Genomic DNA, 18,636 nt, shown 5'->3' on the forward strand with positions numbered 1-18,636 from the left:
TAGACAACATTAATTTTTTTTCTAGTTAACTAACATCACGATTTTTACTGAAACAATGACCTTTACTGGTCCTAATCCTGCAGTTTTCTTTCAATTCACAACACTAACCACATTTCTAAAACAAATGTAATCTGGGAAAAAATACAGGGTTGACATTTTACAGCCTGCAGTGTTTGTAATAATTATAACCTTCTCAGAAACACCAGCAGTATAATGAAAGTAACACAACAGAACAGGTTGTGGTAGTTTTATTCCTCAGCCAGCTTCCCAGTGATCCTGTAGCTCTCTGTCGGGCCCTGCTCCCCACATGTCAGCTGCGTCTCTTGGCTTTCTGGCTTATCTGTTAATAATCAATATAAGCTTAGACAAACATTTGGACATCTGATATGTTCAAGTTATTCATTTAATAACTTTATTGTAGGGCCGGGACTCGATTAAAAAAAATAATCTAATTAATTAGAGGCTTTGTAACTAATTAATCGAAATTAATCGCATTTTAATCGCATATAAATATTCGACCTGAGAACAGTGAGAAGTAATTTTTTTCACATGGATTTTTAGTATACCATTGAATAATGACTGAATACATAAGCTTAAGCAACAAAAATATTGTTTATTTTTGTTCAAGTCCAACAGACCAGTGCAATTTTTGCCATTAAGTGTAGCAATAGCATATTTAGAAATATAGTACATTTCATAAATTCAGGTAGCCTATAGGTAGGTAGACCTTCTGTAAACTATGATACTTTGGTTTTTTAAGTAAAACACAATCCACGCTAGCTACCACACTAGCGCTAGCTGCTATATGTTTAGCACTGAGGTGATACTTGAGGCTCGATGTGCTGCGGTGATATGTGAATTCCTTGTTGCATAGCAACACAACCATGCTCTTATCGACGCTTCCATCCGTTGGTTTTTAGTAACAAAACATCCCATCATCCACGGGGCCAACCAAAGCGTCTCATCAGCTTCTTCCTTCATGTTCACTGTGTAGTTGGTGCTCCAGTATAATCGGTCCACCTGAAACTCATCCAGTGAGAAACGTTCCGCGGTGCAAAAATAAGTGCGATTAAAATGCATAAATTTTTTAACGCGTTCATTTTTGTGTAATTAATTAATCTTAATTTACGCGTTAAAGTCCCGGCCCTAGTTTATTGTAATATGAAGTAAAATGTTACAGACCTGTTTGTTGACCATCTCCCAGCTTGTTTCCTTTGTGCTTGTGTGAGGGAGCGTAGAGGAAGATGATGGTGAAAACATACAGGTTCCACATGCCGTAGATCCCTGTGAGGAAAGCACTGTGGACTTGGAGTGTGTAGTCTCCCCAGTGCCAGTGACCCTCACTGACCTGGTGAAACAGAAATAACATTTGAAACTAGAAAATTTCTAAAGAAATTTTGAGTGTGCTTGACTCTGGCCCGTGACTCTCATCCATACATTATTAGATTAGAATTTGAACGGTTTTCAAAATGGAAAAGAGGAGGAAGTCATCAGTGATCAGAGAAGAGCAATCAACTGCAATTAACTGCTCTGTGACATTTGACACCAGTGAGATAGACAGAAAAAAAGCGAAAAGTTCCCCTCAAACACAAAGCATTCTTGGTCAAACCGTAGTTCCTATGATTGATCTGACTTCCATTTGAGCATCCGGAGTTCTTCCTGAACGTCTACATATGTGTTTTGTGAAGAAATATGAAGAAATAGTTTTTTTAGAGCGATCAGAAGAAACTGGCACCTCTGCTTTCCTCCAGAAATTTTCCCGCCTTTTTACCATGGCGGTCTATGAGGCTGTGGGTGGTGTTGGTGGATCATCTGTGCGTCCTACGCCCAAACTATAACTCTGACAGCTTTACCAGCCCAATGTGAGGCAGAAGACAAATTTTCCTCTGTTTCTATGTATAAATTATTTCTGTAGAGTGGCATTTGCGGCCTCGAGCGCAGTTTCCAAATTTATTTTTTGACTATTTTTTCTCTCCCTCTCCACTCTAAGGATGATGTCATTCACTCTAGCCTCTCCATAGGGTAACATTGGGGAGATTTGAAAACTGTTTGCCGAAACCCTTAGAAAAGTCATAGTCGATAGTTGATTTGATACCTTTTTAGTGTATGTGCGACCAAAACTCTGGGAGGAGTAGTCCATGGAAAAAAACACGGAAGAAACGGAAGAATAACAAATAAGCCCGGTGAATAACATACTTTTTCAAGCACACTCAATAATTGATAAGAGCCCAATCGCGACCTAAAAGTAAAAAAAAAAACAGAATTACTGACCTCTATGTTGATCAGTAGAGGGGGGATACTTACTTGATTTAAGATGAAAAAGATGACAGTCATGGCTGCACAGGCCAGAGTTACCAGCATCAAAAACTTGAACCGGAATATTATACCCTGTCAAACCAGCAAGAGTGAAAAACAACTGTCAGAATAGTGGGGAAATATATATATATATACACTGTAAAAAAAACCTGTTGTTTTTACGGTACAAAACAGGCAGCTGTGTTTGCCAAAACTTTACCGTAATGAATACGGTATAACGTTTTTTAATATTACGGTAAAAAGATATTGGCACTGTTGATTTCACGTTTAAGATTGGCATTTTATTCCATATTTTAACCGTATAAATAAAAAGTTTTTCCATCAAAAGAAACGTTATTTTGCCATAAAATTGACAAGAAAATACTTTATAAAAGCTGCATAAATTAAAGATTTTACCATTAAACATTACAGTATATTTTTGTTAGAGATATGGTGTTTAGAACATTTAACAGTTAGAAAAAGTATTTTTTTTACAAAAGATAAATGCATAAATTACAGTGATGCTTGTATATATATTACAGTATATTTTTGTTACACACGGTGCCAGTGTATTTTACAGTGGAGTTATGTTTTTTTTTTAACTGTAAAAAAACTGTTTTGGCTGATATATACTTTTCCTGTGTTTCATTGTTACTAAAAACTGATTAACCCATTTATCACTTTACGGTCTTTTACTGTCATGGTGTAGCAGTTTTTCAACCTAAAATGTTTTACAGTGTATATACATAAAAAACCTACATTATATAAACCTTACTTTACATGGCTGATATTTGGCATTTATTATTAATATTGCAGTTTGTTTTGTTTTTTCCTGAGAGTATTTTCTATTTCACAGATATTGCACATTAGAGAAAAATAGATTGTAGCATGTTTAATAGGTTGTTGTATGTAGTAATACAAACAATAAATTAAAAAAAAATATATGTAATATGAATTTATGTATGGTTGATGAGGATATACACAGTATAGTATAAGGGGTATAAAACAGATATATAATATTTTGGAAGAGGATTAGGGCCAGGTAGGATAAAAATATATATATTTTGCACTTCGAAAAGTTGAAATGATGAGAATAAAGTCACTGTTTGTGTTGGTAAAGTAGACTTCAAGCTACAACCTGATTTTCCTCAATCTGTCTAATATATGTCTACAAAATTCACATAAATTACATAAAAGCATTTTTATCCCAAAACAAAAGTTGTAGTATCCTACTACCAAGAATATCTCACTTATGTGTAGGGGGATTTCAGTTCTACTACAGCCTTAAAGTATTAAACATTATTTAAATATTTTGTTTTTTTGCTCATTTTATGACATTTATGAAAATTAGGTTGTAGCTTGCAGTCTACCTAACTGATCAGATTGAAAACAATGTTCCTCTAATGACTTATTGACACAGGAACAACCAATCTATGAATGAATCTCAGCATTTCGACTTTTTTCTAGAACTGAATAATGAAATAAAAAAGTCCTCCTCTCATTTTTTCCCCTCCTACCTGCACCTAATCCTCTTCTGTAATAATATAGAAACATATACAAAATATATTTATACACAGGTATGTGTACAGTACATATATAAAAGTATAAAGTGTGCTATTGTTTCTATCTGTTTCCTATTAAAATATTAAACCAGACAAACAAAAATCCAACCTTATAACGTAGTCTCCTAGCCTCTGGCATTGCAGGGAGCTGCTGCATTTTCCCACCAATGTTCCTGAACACACAACACACCATGCCACACAGGGAGAGGAAATACAGGCAAACAGAAACCCCTGCTACAATAATGAAGGTAATCTGTGATGACAGTCAAGGAAAAGGGCTGGATGGCACAGAGGGACCCACGTTTGTTCTCTGATACAGTATAAATACGTGAAGGATACTGCCACCTTCATCCCTGTTTCTGAAGCCCATACACTGTAGAAAGGGTTGGTCAAATGAACCCCCCTTCAAAATAAACAAAGAACATTAAGATTCAAAAAAAGCTAATGCCATAACACAATAAGTTTAGCGAAAGCAATCATGTCATTACCTTTCACTCAGGTCGAATATGAGGAGAAGAGATGATCCGAACATCACCAGCCCAACCTGCCACCAGTACGCTGAGAGACGGTTCCTCTGATTTTGGTCCTGCACGATTTTGTTGTTGCATAACAGGCATAAAAGTGTGGAGAAAAGTACAGTAGAGAATAAAGTCAAAATGGCCACAAAGAGACACAAAATGACCACAAAGAGACACAAAATGACCACAAAGAGACACAAATCAACCACAGGGACACAAAATGATTAAAAGAGACAAAAAACAACCACCAAGAGAGACAACATGATCAAAAGAGACAAGAAACAACCACAAAGAGACACACAATGATTACAAGAGACACAAATCAACCACAGAGACACAAAATGATTACAAGAGACACAAAACAACCACAAAGAGACACAAAACTACCACAAAGAGACACTAAATGATTATGTGAGACACAACCGAACCACAGAGACACGAAATGATTACAAGAGAGTCGAGACACAAAACAACCACAAAGAGACACACAATGATTACAAGAGACACAAAACAACCACAAAGAGACACACAATGATTAAAAGAGACACAAAACAACCACAAAGAGACACAAAATTACCACAAAGAGACACTAAATGATTACAAGAGACACAAAACAACCACAAAGAGACACAAAAATGATTACAAGAGACATAAAACAACCACAGAGAGACACAAAAATGATTACAAGAGACACAAAACAACCACAAAGAGACACAACATGATTAAAAGAGACATAAAACAAACACAAAGAGACACTAAATTACCACAAAGAGACACAAAATTATTACAAGAGACATAAAACAACCACAAAGAGACACAAAAATTATTACAAGAGACATAAAACAACCACAAAGAGACACAAAATTACCACAAAGAGACACATCATAATTAAAAGAGACACAAAACAACCACAAAGAGACACAAAATTACCACAAAGAGACACATCATAATTAAAAGAGACACAAAACAACCACAAAGAGACACTAAATTATTATAAGAGACACAAAACAACCACAAAGAGACACAACCTGATTAAAAGAAACACAAAACAACCACAAATGGATACAAAATGACCACAATGAGACACAACCTGATTAAAAGAGACACAAACCAACCAGAAAAGAGACACTAAACGAGCACAAAGAGGCAAAGCACCTACAAAAAGATGCAAAAAGTTTTGGTGTTGAAAGAAATTGCATAACAGGCTTAAAAGTGTGGAGAAAAGTAGAGTGGAGAATAAGTAAAAGGTGCTAACCATGAGGTGTTCGCCACAGAAGATGATCCAGAAGCAGAAGAGTGTGGAGTAGAAGACGCCCTGTTGAGCATCTTCAAACAGCAGCATCCAAGTCCACTCCCAGCCCAGCGAGAGCCACTCCACCGGTACGTTCAGGAACAACATAGACACACCCAGAGCAAAAATCACCCTGGGTAAGGCAAATACAAGTAAGCTGCTGCTGCAGGCCGAGTATTGACCTGGTTCTACCAGGCCAATCGTGCACTTAAGATCAAGCATGTTTCATTTCCTCTGCTCTCAACATGCCGCCCTGGAGCACTCCTGAAAGTATAACACAAGGTTTGAAGTCTGCACTGAGTGACTGAGGAGCACTCAGAGTTTTTAACCCTTTATCGGGCGAAGAACTATATTTGGTAACTTCAGTGGATATCAAAATGGTCCCCATGTCTCTCTGTTTGGTCCTAGAACCACATGGATGTCTTCCACCTAATCAGCAAAGATCAGGCTACGTCACAGACAGTGACACCATGACATCTGACCAATCTGTGTGATAATAATATAATAATATTAACTTTATTCACCTTGACCTCCAATGTAAAAATGAAAAATTTAGAAAAAAAAGTTATTCTTCAGTGACTTGTACAAGGAGAACTTGTCTATAAAGGCATATTAGTTCCAAGTATGAATGAAAATAAAAATACAAACCCGGGGGAGGGGGGTAATTATTTTTTATTTTATTTTATTTATTACCTCAGAAAATATTCTTGTGGCAAAATGATGGTCTCAATTGGTAGTTTCAAGATTTCTTTAAGACAATATGATGTTTATTGTGTAAATAATGGTCCCATTTAGAAGAAACTAGATGAAAAAAAAAAAAAAAGCTTATGATTTGGGGCGACATTGACAACACTGTAAAAAAAAAAAAAAAAAAAAAAAATGTTGTTTTTACGTTAAAAAAACGGCAGCTGTGGTTGCCAGAACTTTACCATAATAATTACGGTATAACTTTTTTTAATATTACGGTAAAAAGATATTGGCACTGTTGATTTCAGGTTTAAGATTGCCATTTTATTGCATTTTTTACCGTATGAATAAAACGTTTTTCCATCAAAACAAACGCCATATAATTTACTTAATGCCTCATGAATTAAAGATTTTACCATTAAATATTACAGTATATTTCTGTTAGAGATATGTTGTTTAGCACATTTAACAGTGAGAAAAAGTATTTTTACAAAAAATAAATGCAAAAATGATGGCTTGTATATATATTACAGTTTATTTTTGCTACAAACACAGTGCATTTTACAGTGGAGTAATGTATTCTTTTATTTTTTTTAAATACAAATAAAAAAAACTGTTTTGGCTGATATACATTTACAGTGTTTCATGGTACCTGAAACTGAATTAACCCATTCATTTTACGGTCTTTTACTGTCATGGTTTAGCAGTTTTTCCCCGTAAAATCTGCAGACTTTTTTTAACAGTGTACGTCCATTATTTATATACAGTCTATGCGACATTTGGATTTATTTATTTAGGTCAAATGTATTATTATTGAACATTATTTAGCTCCATCTTTCTATTCTTCTTGTTGTTTGTCTGATTGTCAGTAGGATTATGGAAAAACTGGTTTTCTGTTGTAGCGTGCCAAGGAAACCTATAAATTTGGCGGCCGTTTCACCAATTATTCTTCACATTGTGTGAAAGAGCATTTGGCCTTGGTGGAGGTTTGCACTCCTCAAGTGCCCTTCCAGTTTATTATAATAAATGTCTATCTTAATGTGTAACTTTTGTATTTAATATTGAACAATTATAATACATTTTAATATTAATATACATCTTTAGTCAGAGCAGTTGGTTTAATGAAAACATTCTGCCATTCTTTCTTATTAGCTCATACTTTTCCAAAAGGACTGGAGGTCTTGCCATGATGCTGATCCTGTGCCAGTACCAAACTGTAGCCACAAAAATCCAGGGACTGAACACAGTCTTCATGCTGATCCACACTTGAGTGAAGCCCCCATTCTGGTGGATGCCCTTATAGAGAAGAGGGACGTTCAGTACGTTTACTTGCATGACACTTAAAAAAAACGAATTATTGCCTTAATCTGACTATAACTGGACAACTGAAGTGCATGTAAACGTGTAAGTCCGACTAATGTTGGAGTTCTCCAACTCCGATTAGGACACTCAGATAATGTGATTGGAATAGGATTTTCAAGCTCCCATGCTACACCCCCACATTACACATTAGCGGTCACATTAGCCGGTCATGTTAGCCGGTCACATTAGCAGGACGCACATTAGCCGGTCAATAGTGGTCACATTAGCCGGTCACCTTAGCCGGTCACATTAGTGGTCACATTAGCTGGTCAAGTTAGCCGGTGATATTGGCGGTCACATTAACCAATCCCACATTAGCCGGTCACATTAGCCGGTCACATTAGCTGGTCCCACATTAGCCGGTCATGTTAGCCGGTCAAGTTAGCCAATCCCACATTAGCTGGTCACATTAGCTGGTGACGTTAAACCGGTCACGTTAGCCAGTCACGTTAGCCGGTCACGTTAGCCGGTCAAATTAGTCGGTCACATTATCCAGTCACATTAGCGGTCACATTAGTCGGTCCCACATTAGCCGGTCACGTTAGCCAGTCACGTTAGCCGGTCAAATTAGCCGGTCACGTTAGCCAGTCAGATTAGCGGTCACATTAGTCGGTCCCACATTAGCCGGTCACGTTAGCCAGTCACATTAGTCGGTCGCATTAGCCGGTCACGTTAGTCAGTCACATTAGCCGGTCCCACATTAGTCAGTCACGTTAGTCAGCCGCATTAGCCGGTCCCTCATTATCCGGTCACGTTAGTCAGTTGCATTAGCAGGTCAGTAGCGATGGTACAAAGTGTCACACTGAGGTCAACCAGAAAGGGGCCCATATTCACCCGATGAAACGATGCATATCGCCACCCAGTGTTGAGGAGGAGGACAAGTTCCCGTCAGTTATTCAGTTTTCTCAGTGCATGTAAACGCACTGATTGTGTGTTTGATTGTAACACAATCAGTCTTTAAGATTTGATTCAATCAAAACAGACTCACCACTATATGGATGTCTTTTATTTCTCCAATTCCAACGTTCACTGTGTCATTCACTGGCAAGCGGAGGTTAATCAAAAAATATTTGTGGGCCATACTACCCAGTTCCATGAATGGTATGGGGTCGCAGTGATAAAAGCGGCCTTCATTGTCATATGTCTGCAAAAGCATAGACTGTTAATTACAGGTTATAAAGCAGAGATATTTTAATTGAATTGCATATTTTAAAGGCAGTCATGCAGACTTACCTTTGGGACTGCAAATATGCACCTGAGTGGCCTTTGCTCCACTGAGTGAAACTTTGTGGTCCACTCAGATTTCAGATCATCCCTGTATGCCAGACCAGCATCAATAGTGATGGTGACATCATCTTCTACACAGGAAAATATTTATTTTATTTAATATCTATGAGGAGCTTGTATCTACTTTACAGTGGTGGAAGAAGTATTCAGATCTCTTACTTAAGTAAAAGCACTAATACCACACTGTGAAATTACTCCACTACAAGTAAAAGTCCTGCATTCAAAACTTACTGTAAGTAAAAGTACAAAAGTATCATCATCAACATGTACTTAAAGTATCAAAAGTAAAAGTACTCATTATGCAGAATGGACCCACTCAGATTGATTTATATATTCCATATATATTATTAGATAATTTGTATTGATGCCTTTATGTAAGCAGTAAGTTGTAAAGAAAGGGCTCATTTTGACTTCTTAATATACTGTTATGAGATTTAATTTAAAATGTCTAATCACTTTAACTGTATCATGTTTTTTATGTAAAATTTTGACCTGAAAAGTAACTCAGTCAGTCAGCTAAATGTAGCGGAGTAAAAAGTACAATATTTACCTCAAAATGTAGTGAAGTAGCAGTATAAAGCTACATAAAATAGACATATTTAACCCTTTGGAGTCCACGAAAGCGCCGGAGCACGACTTCTTCATGACGTCACGTAAAAATGAAAGCAGCATGGAGCCCTGCTGTAAGCTTTTCTCTAAAGTTTTGGCTTTTCCAGAAGTTTCCATGTCCAATTTAATACATCAACCCTTTTTCAGCAAAGGTGAAAAAAAAAGAAAAAATACCCTCGACCAAGTGTAGTAGCATGATTTTACCTTTTTTGCAGAAATTTTGCAGTGTGCATTCAGAATTTTGAATGCAATCTTTTGTGTTTACTGTTTTTTGTGTTTTCTTTGTGTGTTTTATGTAAAATATATATATGTGTGTGTGTGTGTGTGTGTTTGTGTTTTTTGTAATTTCTTTGTGTTTTTGTGTGTTTCTGTGTTTTTTGTAAAAAAAAAAAAAAAAAAAAAAAAAAAAAAAAAAAAAAAGGTTTTGGTGTGTTTTTTGTAATTTTGTGTGTTTTTTGTATTTTTTGTGCGTGTTTTATGTGATTTTTATGTGTGTTTTTTGTATTTTTGTGTGTTTTTTTGTGCGTTCAAAATGTTGATCCAGTAAGTCAAAATGAAAAAAAAAATCAGGTCATATAGGTGAGGTTGTGCTGAAAACAATGATACCAACATGTCATGGTAAAGATTTTTAAGTTTTATAGTAAAGTTAATTGTAATTTATAGTAAAGTATTTTATACAGGCAGAATGAAAAAGAGTCAAAAACCGACAAAATAGCCCCAAACTCCAAAGGGTTAAGAAAAGTACAAGTACCTTAAAATTGTACTTATGTACAGTACTTGAGTAAATGTACTTAGTTACATTCCACCACTGCTATTTTATGACACCTTACCAATCTGATTGATCATTTTGAATGCAATGTCGAACTGTAGAACAGCCAGCATGTACTGAAACCAGGGACTCATCTCCTTGCTGGGATGAGGTACGTGCACGGCAAAAACAATCTCGTTGGCATCCAGTGTTTTTGCCAGAGGCTCGTCAAAACTGTGGATCTGCTGGCACCGGTTTGATCCCCACGGCGCGAGCCAGCTGCGCGCCCTGTGCCGATTAATACATTTGGTGGCCAAGTAGCGAATAGCACTGGTGGGACTGGGAGCTATGGCAAAGGGGAATAATCTGTCAGAGACATGTGGTTTGAGTTAGGCTCCACTAAGTACAGACAGGAAAAGCTTTATCTTATTTATTTATCCACATAAGGAGCAGACTGTTTAAACACATATACTATGTAGTTTACTTTATAGACATACTATTTCTTATTACAACAATTAACAGAGTTCTTACACATTTCCCAAAGTCAAATTCAAGCAGTTTTCAATGTGCATTTTACAGCTGTGGTAACTGAATATTTACATAGAATATGTACAGTATATATATGTAAATACATACACACACACACATATATATATATGTGTGTGTGTGTGTATACAGTGTACTAAAGCCTGACAAATAATGGACTTGATATGAATATTAGGTCATAAAAAAATCCAGATATTGTTATATTGGCCGATAGTCATGGGAAAAAGTTCTGGACCACCATTTTCCATGGTGTGCTTGATAATGATTTGGGTTGTTATCAAGAAAACCATGTTAAATGTCTAGATATCAGATCTTAAATTAAACTCTTATGAGCTATTTTTGTTGTTATCATTATATTTGTCTCAACAAATGTACCTTTAGTTGTACCAGGCATTAAAAAGAACAAGAAATTGAAGAAAACAATGGTCTAATAATTTTTCCATGACTGTATATACATGTAAGATCACTAGACTAGACTCCTATTTATGTTATAACTGTAGACTGTATGATTATAACGTATGAGCAGAATGGGCTAAGTAAGTTGTTAAATTTCCTGTTTTATGTTCCAAAATGCACATTACTTTTCTTGACGTCTCTATTTTGCTACAGTGACTTTAAGCTCTTGTCCCCGTTTTTGTCTCCAATTCTGTGCAGTTTTCCACCAGATTGTAAGTTGGATCTGTGTCATGAGACTATTAATATATATCATGTTTGAAAGAGTTTTCATATGAGACAACATTTAGGCTGATACATGTGTGATATGTCAATATTGTCTGGAAATAAAAATGTTTGAAAAGAAAAATTGGCAGACCTGATTGATCAGGCTCCACAGCATACTGATAATTTCACTTATTCATCATATTATAGGTTATTCTGCTATAAATAACCTAAATTATGTTCTGTGAAAACATTTACAGAAGGGTGAAACACAATATAGTTTGATGTTCCAAAATGTACCCCGTTTGTAGCCATGACATCCTAAATAACATAAATTTCAAGCGATCACAAGCACTTAGAAGACTTGAAAACACCACATTAAATTCAAGTAGTTAAGCGTTTCCAGCCCCCTTAGGAAATCCTGAATTAAATAAAAAATACAATCTCAGGACTCACCGATTAATGCTCCAACCATGATGGAAATAACTTGAAAAACAAGAATAGAGAAACCAAAGAAAACCAGTTTCTTAGTGCTCATGTTCTCCACGATTGCACCTGCCATTTTTAAAGAGAATTTAGAAAAAGTGATACAAAAGCCTGTGGTCCCAGTAGGCTAAGTGCTCCACTGCTGCTCTTCTACCTGCTCACATCCATCTGACTCTCCCAGGAGTCACAAATCATCCTCAGAGTGAGTGCAGGGGGGTGGGGGGGGGGGGGCAACCAACGTGTGTTTAGACTTAGACCATTAAAGGGCTGTTTCCACTACCGCCCAATACCCGGAATGAGGCAGGTCTCACTCGCCGAAACGCCCCTAATTTGAATACGAGCTGTCCAGAGCGGACTTTTGTCGGGACTTTTTTCGTCACTGTAGAAGAGCAGGGTCTCTTTTCTCCCCTAGAAACAGCCCGGTTACTGATTGGATAGATCGCTAAGCAGGATGTGACGTAGTACTCGACGCCACAACAACACACGTCATTTGTAAAAGCCGGCGAAGCAGTGTTGCCAACTTAGCTATAGGCTAATAGGCTAACAGTTTGCTCTGTAGCAGTACAGTGTGTATGTGCTAACAGGCTAACAGTTAGCTCTGTAGCAGTACAGTGTGTATGTGCTAACAGGCTAACAGTTAGCTCTGTAGCAGTACAGTGTGTATGTGCTAACAGGATAACAGTTAGCTCTGTAGCAGTACAGTGTGCATGTGCTAATAGGCTAACAGTTTGCTCTGTAGCAGTACAGTGTGTATGTGCTAATAGGCTAACAGTTAGCTCTGTAGCAGTACAGTGTGTATGTGCTAACAGGCTAACAGTTAGCTCTGTAGCAGTACAGTGTGTATGTGCTAACAGGCTAACAGTTAACTCTGTAGCAGTACAGTGTGTATGTGCTAATAGGCTAACAGTTAGCTCTGCAGCAGTACAGTGTGTATGTGCTAATAGGCTAACAGTTAGCTCTGTAGCAGTACAGTGTGTATGTGCTAACAGGCTAACAGTTAGCTCTGTAGCAGTACAGTGTGTATGTGCTAACAGGCTAACAGTTAGCTCTGTAGCAGTACAGTGTGCATGTGCTAATAGGCTAACAGTTAGCTCTGCAGCAGTACAGTGTGTATGTGCTGCTGCTGCAGGAGGTGTTTACAATCTGTTTACAACAAGCACCGGACACTCTGTGCACAGTTAGCGATGCTGGTTAATTCACGATCACTATGTTTATGATCAGTGGAGAAGCTGTGCATAATTCGCCATGCTACTTTGTTTATGATCAGCTGCTAACTTTGTGCACAGTTACCGACGGTGGCCACAGTTGCGTCTCCCGTGTTTAATCTGTCGTGACGATCAGAGACTGAGACTTTCCCAGTGGCCACTCTTCCCCCTAAAGGAAACACGGCTATTAAGACAGTGATTTGTTTTTTTAGGACTGAAATCACACAACAATTGTCTATAAAACATGATTCCTTTATTGCTTAAAGAATACAACTTTGTAGCATAGGCGGTGAATGTGTAGAACAACTAGGTTACTTGTCTTTACACTGAGGATTGACCACAGTCACAATGCAAATGTTTGATACTGCACCCGAAGAGAAGGGAAATAACAAAATTCAGCCTGGATATCAAAGCATCTTACAAAGTCATCGGTTAATAATCCTTAACATCGTTTACACTGATCTGGAGTCAGCGACAAGAATCACAGTATCACCTAGACCTTTAAAAAACACTAACTCTGGGCTGTTAGTCTGTCCTCTATCTTTGGTTCTATGAGACAAAAATAGACAGTTTCTGAAACTGAAAGGTGTGGCTAATTAGCAATACTGTAGGTGGTTCAAGGTTGAAAGGAAATGCAACAAAAAGTATCTGAATGAGCTAAAAATTAACCAAAATGTCCATTTATTTCTCTACTTAACAAAAAAATTCCTATATTAACAACCCCTCAAATGATCCTCAGTCGAACAAATATACCAAGAGGGGGAAGAGGAAGCCATTGTAAAAGTGACCATCAAAAACAAAACAAAAAAAGGAGAATTCGACCGCTCTGAAATTATTCAAAAGCAGTTCTCCTAAACCACCAAAAGTGATCTAGTAAAACGGATAACAGAAGTAAGCTATCTGGTGCAGTACCTGAAGGAGCCAACACTTGCGTCATCACCAAAAATTCACTGACATTTCCCAGGCAATGAGCCTTCAGTGTCCACAACACATCCAGAAATCTACAAATTACTCACAACATAATATCAAGACATAATTAAACTGAAGCCACTGGAAAAACAAGGAGGGGGGAAGATGAGACTGATCAAAAAATCAAAATTCATTAACAGCCTCTCAATCCAAATAATTTTCCTGTACTGGTGCCTGACGGTGTGGCTATATTTATATCCCCCTCCGTCTTTTCTCTTCAGCGTTCCAATGTGCATTATCCGTGTTACACTGACGTAAACCAGCGGTTTAAAGATGCCTCGTGTCTTTGCCGTTGGCAGCGCTGGGAGATTTGCGCGCCAACACTGTCCCAGGAAGAATTTTTCGGAACAAGCAGAATGGCGTCCTGGGATCACATGTCATCCTCTTCGTCTTCATCCTGAGAGGAGCCGGCCTGCTGCGCGGCGCTGGCAGATGCTGCCGCCATCTGTGCCTGTTGGGCGGCCTGCTGCATCTGTAACCACTCCTGCTGGGCGAGCTCCGCCTGCTGCTGCCGCGCCTGCAGGAACACAGCCGCGCCGAGACAGACACGAGACAAAGGAAGCAGAATGAAGGAGCTTATTAGGGTGATTCTCTTTAACATGGTGCAGCTCACAGCGATAATCCAAGAGCATTGAATACATGTTTTCTTTTACCCTTTATAACCTATACACTCTAAAGTCACTGTTTAATATGAATTTATAATCTTTTTATAGAATTTTAAGGTATTTTTTGGCATTTTTAGAGACACTGTGAGCTAAATTTATTACCGAAACATATTCTTAAATAAAAAAACAAAACAACAAAAGTTTTTTTTTCTTTGGCAAGCACTTAAATATTCTCAAGGGTAACTTGTATCACCAAAATGTATTTTATTAAAATATACACATTTTTAATATGGCCCTTGATACTCCTTAGAGTCTTAGAATTAGGATGTGTAAGATGTTGCAAGAAAATTTACTATTGATTAGCATAGTACCACTGCAAGTTACTGCACGTGGCATGCAATATTAGACTTTGTTGTGCATTTATAATAAGCACAAAAATAGACATGTTTATATTTTCCCATTTACTTGCAAGGCAACAGCTGGGTAAGGTGGCTTTGGCATGAAAAAAGCTTTGCTAGATCAAAACATGCAAATCTGAGCAATTTAAAGAAAAGACACAAAACTTACATTTCTAAATAGGTGCACCTTAGACTGGACCAACAAATACCCATCTACTGAGCTGTTGCACATATAGACACCACAAAACATGCTCAATTGACCTATGGCTAAGCCACGCCCTCAAACGCAATGAGCCAATCACAGCGTGCATAGCTAACCCAATACACTCAGACATTCTCTGCTTCCACGTCCATTGAAGTTAGTTCGTTTTCAGTCGTTTTTATATATATTTTTTTTCTCTTGACATTTTAAGTTTAAAATGGTCAAACGGTGTGCATGGGGTACATGCAACTCCGACAGTAGGTATCCTGAGAGGCTGGGCGTATTTTCTACCCTTTCCCAAGCCACATCTCAACCCAGATAAGTGTCTGCTCTGTTATGCGGTAGACCACAACACCAACTTAACATGGAGATAATGAACAAGGATGTCTACATCTGTTCTAAGGTAAGTCAACAACGCATTTGAGGCAACATATTGTCACTCTGCTAGAGATGTTTAGATGTTAGAGATGTTAAAGTTATCTTTAACATTTCTAACATTAGCCTAACCCTTTCTAACGTTAGCCTAATGTTAGCTTCTAACTGTGTTGTACATCTGTCACTTTGTTTGCTGGGAGTTCATTGGCCTGTTATTTGCTAGTTTTTGTACTTACATACATACGTACGTACATGAATGTTAGCTGTTGTCCAAAGGGCTCTAGTTATACCAGTGTTAACTTTTGGAGCTTAGCTTCATTAACTTATCTATAAATAACCGAGATAACAAATGTTAGCAATGTTGTGCTGAATGATTCATGTAAGTAGTTAAGGCCCTTTTAGTGACTTTGAGATGATATATAATCTTTCTGTCGCCAAAAATGATCAATTGCCTCCTGTGAAATGTCTCCTACTGTGACAGCTGCCATAGCGCCTGTCACCCAATGTTGACTGTTTGTATGTGAGTGGAGGGGGCGGGGCTTAGCCATAGGCCAATTGGTGACACTGATGGTGCCTCCTCACTAACAGCCAACCAAATATTTCTGCCAGTTGGATTATTTTGTTATGAGAGCATCCAAAGAGGGAAATAAATAAAAGATAAGACCTATAAGGAGTGTTTATGTGATTTAACTTCTTCATAGTAGTGTGAAATTAATTAATGCAAAAATAATTGTGATAATCGTAATATGGTGATTATTTCTCTGATAATAGTCGTACCAAGAAAATCTGTAATCGTGACATCCCTAAATTCTAATACAGATAGCTGAAGATATGTCAGATCATACCTTGGCAAACAATTCCTGCTGTTGTCTGAGGAGCTCCTCCTCCGGGATGCCCAGGTTCTCCAGTCGAGAGCTGGCCTTCCTCCTCTTCAGAGCGACAGTTTTACACTCCTGCAAGACGTCTTTCACCTCTGTGATGTACGATGCGAAACCAAGGCTCTCTAGGGCTGTGTTGTGAAACCAAGAGGTGAAAGTGAAATGATTACTTTCTGTGGTTTAAAATGCATGGCAAGGTTGGTGTGCACTAGGGCTGGGCGATATGGACCAAAAGTCATATCCTGATATATTTAGGCTGATTTATTGCAAAGTGAGATCAAATGTTCAGTCAAAGTCAAAGCCAGATATGACATGTCACAAGAAGTTTTACTGTAACCATTTATTAAAGTGAACATAAATACTGTATAACAGGAGTACCTTTTTTTTTTTTTCCAATCAAAACTCCATAAAGTGCACATTTAGATAAAAAAAATATCTTAAATAAAAGCCGCAGGATTGCCTAAGTCACATTTTATTTTGATTTAGGCATAATAAATCGGCATAAGTCACACACTTGACATAGGCCATTATCTTAAAGGGGTAAAATCACATGATCTGATCAACTGAGGATGTAGGCGATTTTACCATAGGTGGCCAGCGTCATGAGGAGATGATTTAGGCAAAAAAGGTGATTATTTTAACAGAGTGACGATATGGAATTAGACCATATCGCACATATCTATATAGTTCAAATTTGCACTGTGATCCTTGCTCGGGGCAAGCTGCGGCTTTTATTTAAGATATTTTTTTATCTAAATGTGCACTTTATGGAGTTTTGATTTTTTTTTTTTTTTAAAAGGTACTCCTGTTGTAACACAGTATTTATGTTCACTTAAATAAACAGTTTCAATATAACTTATTGTGACATGTCATATCTGGCTTTGACTTTGACTGGACATTTGCTGTCACTTTGCAATAAAAATATCGGGATATATCGTTTATCGATTTTCAGCCTAAATATATCGGGATATGACTTTTGGTCCATATCGCCTAGCTCTAGTGCACACCAACCTTGCCATGCCATGATTTAGGCAAAAAAAACAAAAAACAATTTTGACAAAATATGACATAGGCGATTATTTTAAGTGTGACGACATATACATCAGGTAGCACACATGGAGCAGGACTCACCGTTGATGACGTGCTCAGGAGATATGGTCTTCTTGTCGGACTTGTTGCATATTTCATTGGCTTCTGAGGATATGAGGTGGATGAACTCCGTGCAGCAGTTGACCACAAGCTCCCTGGCGTCGTTAGCCACTCGTACATTAGGGAGCGTCTCTTTAATCATCTTGTTGATAGCAGCTCTGGGGATGGTGAGGTCGTCGTCGCTTCCAGAGGAAGAAGCCATCGTGGCAAAAAAACAAAAAGTTCCGCTTCCCCACTGACTGGAGTGGTGAAAAACGAAAGCAGACGAAGGCAGTAACTTAACCTAGTAAGTTAATGTTAAGAGTTTACTGCCAAGGCAACAGCAACGTCAATATGAATTCAAATGTCATCCAAGCGAATTTCACGTTAAAAGGAACGAGGTGCAGCTTCCGCAGCGCGTCGTGGTTACAGAAAACTAAAGGTCCAAATAATCAACAAAAGACAAAAACTTTAATATTGGAGAAAGATATGTTTAGTAGCTGTGGTCCCTGTCGCAAGCAAGCCGCAGCCCAGAAGACGAGAAGTGAAAGCGGAGCAGGAGAGCATGGCTACAGCTAAAGGCTAACAATGAACCGGCCCTGCCATAACTAACCAAACAGCTGGCCAGAGAGACACGGCGAGGGGAATAAAGTCGTCACAACACTGCAGGCTGCTCTTCCTTGCATCGACAAAATGAGCAAAACATGACCCAAGAAGCGTAAAGCTACCAGTAGTTCATTTACAATCTTTGTATTCTGGGTAACATTAGCTTAAATCTGACCGGATATGACGTCAAACAAAAAGCCGGATACACGGTGGAACCGACCG

At 37.9% G+C, this 18,636-nt stretch overlaps 2 protein-coding genes across 2 annotated transcripts; both read right to left on the reverse strand.

The window, feature by feature from the left end:
- Positions 1-248: 248 nt before the first annotated feature.
- On the reverse strand, positions 249-12,672 carry LOC131977838 (protein wntless homolog). Its single transcript, XM_059341282.1, has 12 exons — positions 12,019-12,672; positions 10,442-10,705; positions 8,949-9,073; positions 8,704-8,859; positions 7,513-7,649; positions 5,631-5,799; positions 4,346-4,443; positions 4,197-4,260; positions 3,967-4,110; positions 2,305-2,388; positions 1,183-1,348; positions 249-340 (listed from the first exon to the last, which is right to left on the reverse strand). The coding sequence occupies exons 1-12, from the start codon at positions 12,122-12,124 to the stop codon at positions 249-251; spliced, it is 1,605 nt and encodes a 534-aa protein (XP_059197265.1). The 5' UTR covers positions 12,125-12,672.
- Positions 12,673-13,484: 812 nt separating this feature from the next.
- dr1 (down-regulator of transcription 1) lies at positions 13,485-18,636 on the reverse strand. The gene is made up of 3 exons (XM_059341451.1): positions 17,812-18,636; positions 16,648-16,811; positions 13,485-14,739 (listed from the first exon to the last, which is right to left on the reverse strand). Exons 1-3 carry the CDS (start codon positions 18,029-18,031, stop codon positions 14,593-14,595), a joined length of 531 nt encoding a protein of 176 aa, XP_059197434.1. The 5' UTR covers positions 18,032-18,636; the 3' UTR covers positions 13,485-14,592.

This window comes from Centropristis striata, chromosome 9, assembly GCF_030273125.1.
Source record: "Centropristis striata isolate RG_2023a ecotype Rhode Island chromosome 9, C.striata_1.0, whole genome shotgun sequence".
In the NCBI taxonomy this organism is placed as follows: Eukaryota; Metazoa; Chordata; class Actinopteri; order Perciformes; family Serranidae; genus Centropristis; species Centropristis striata.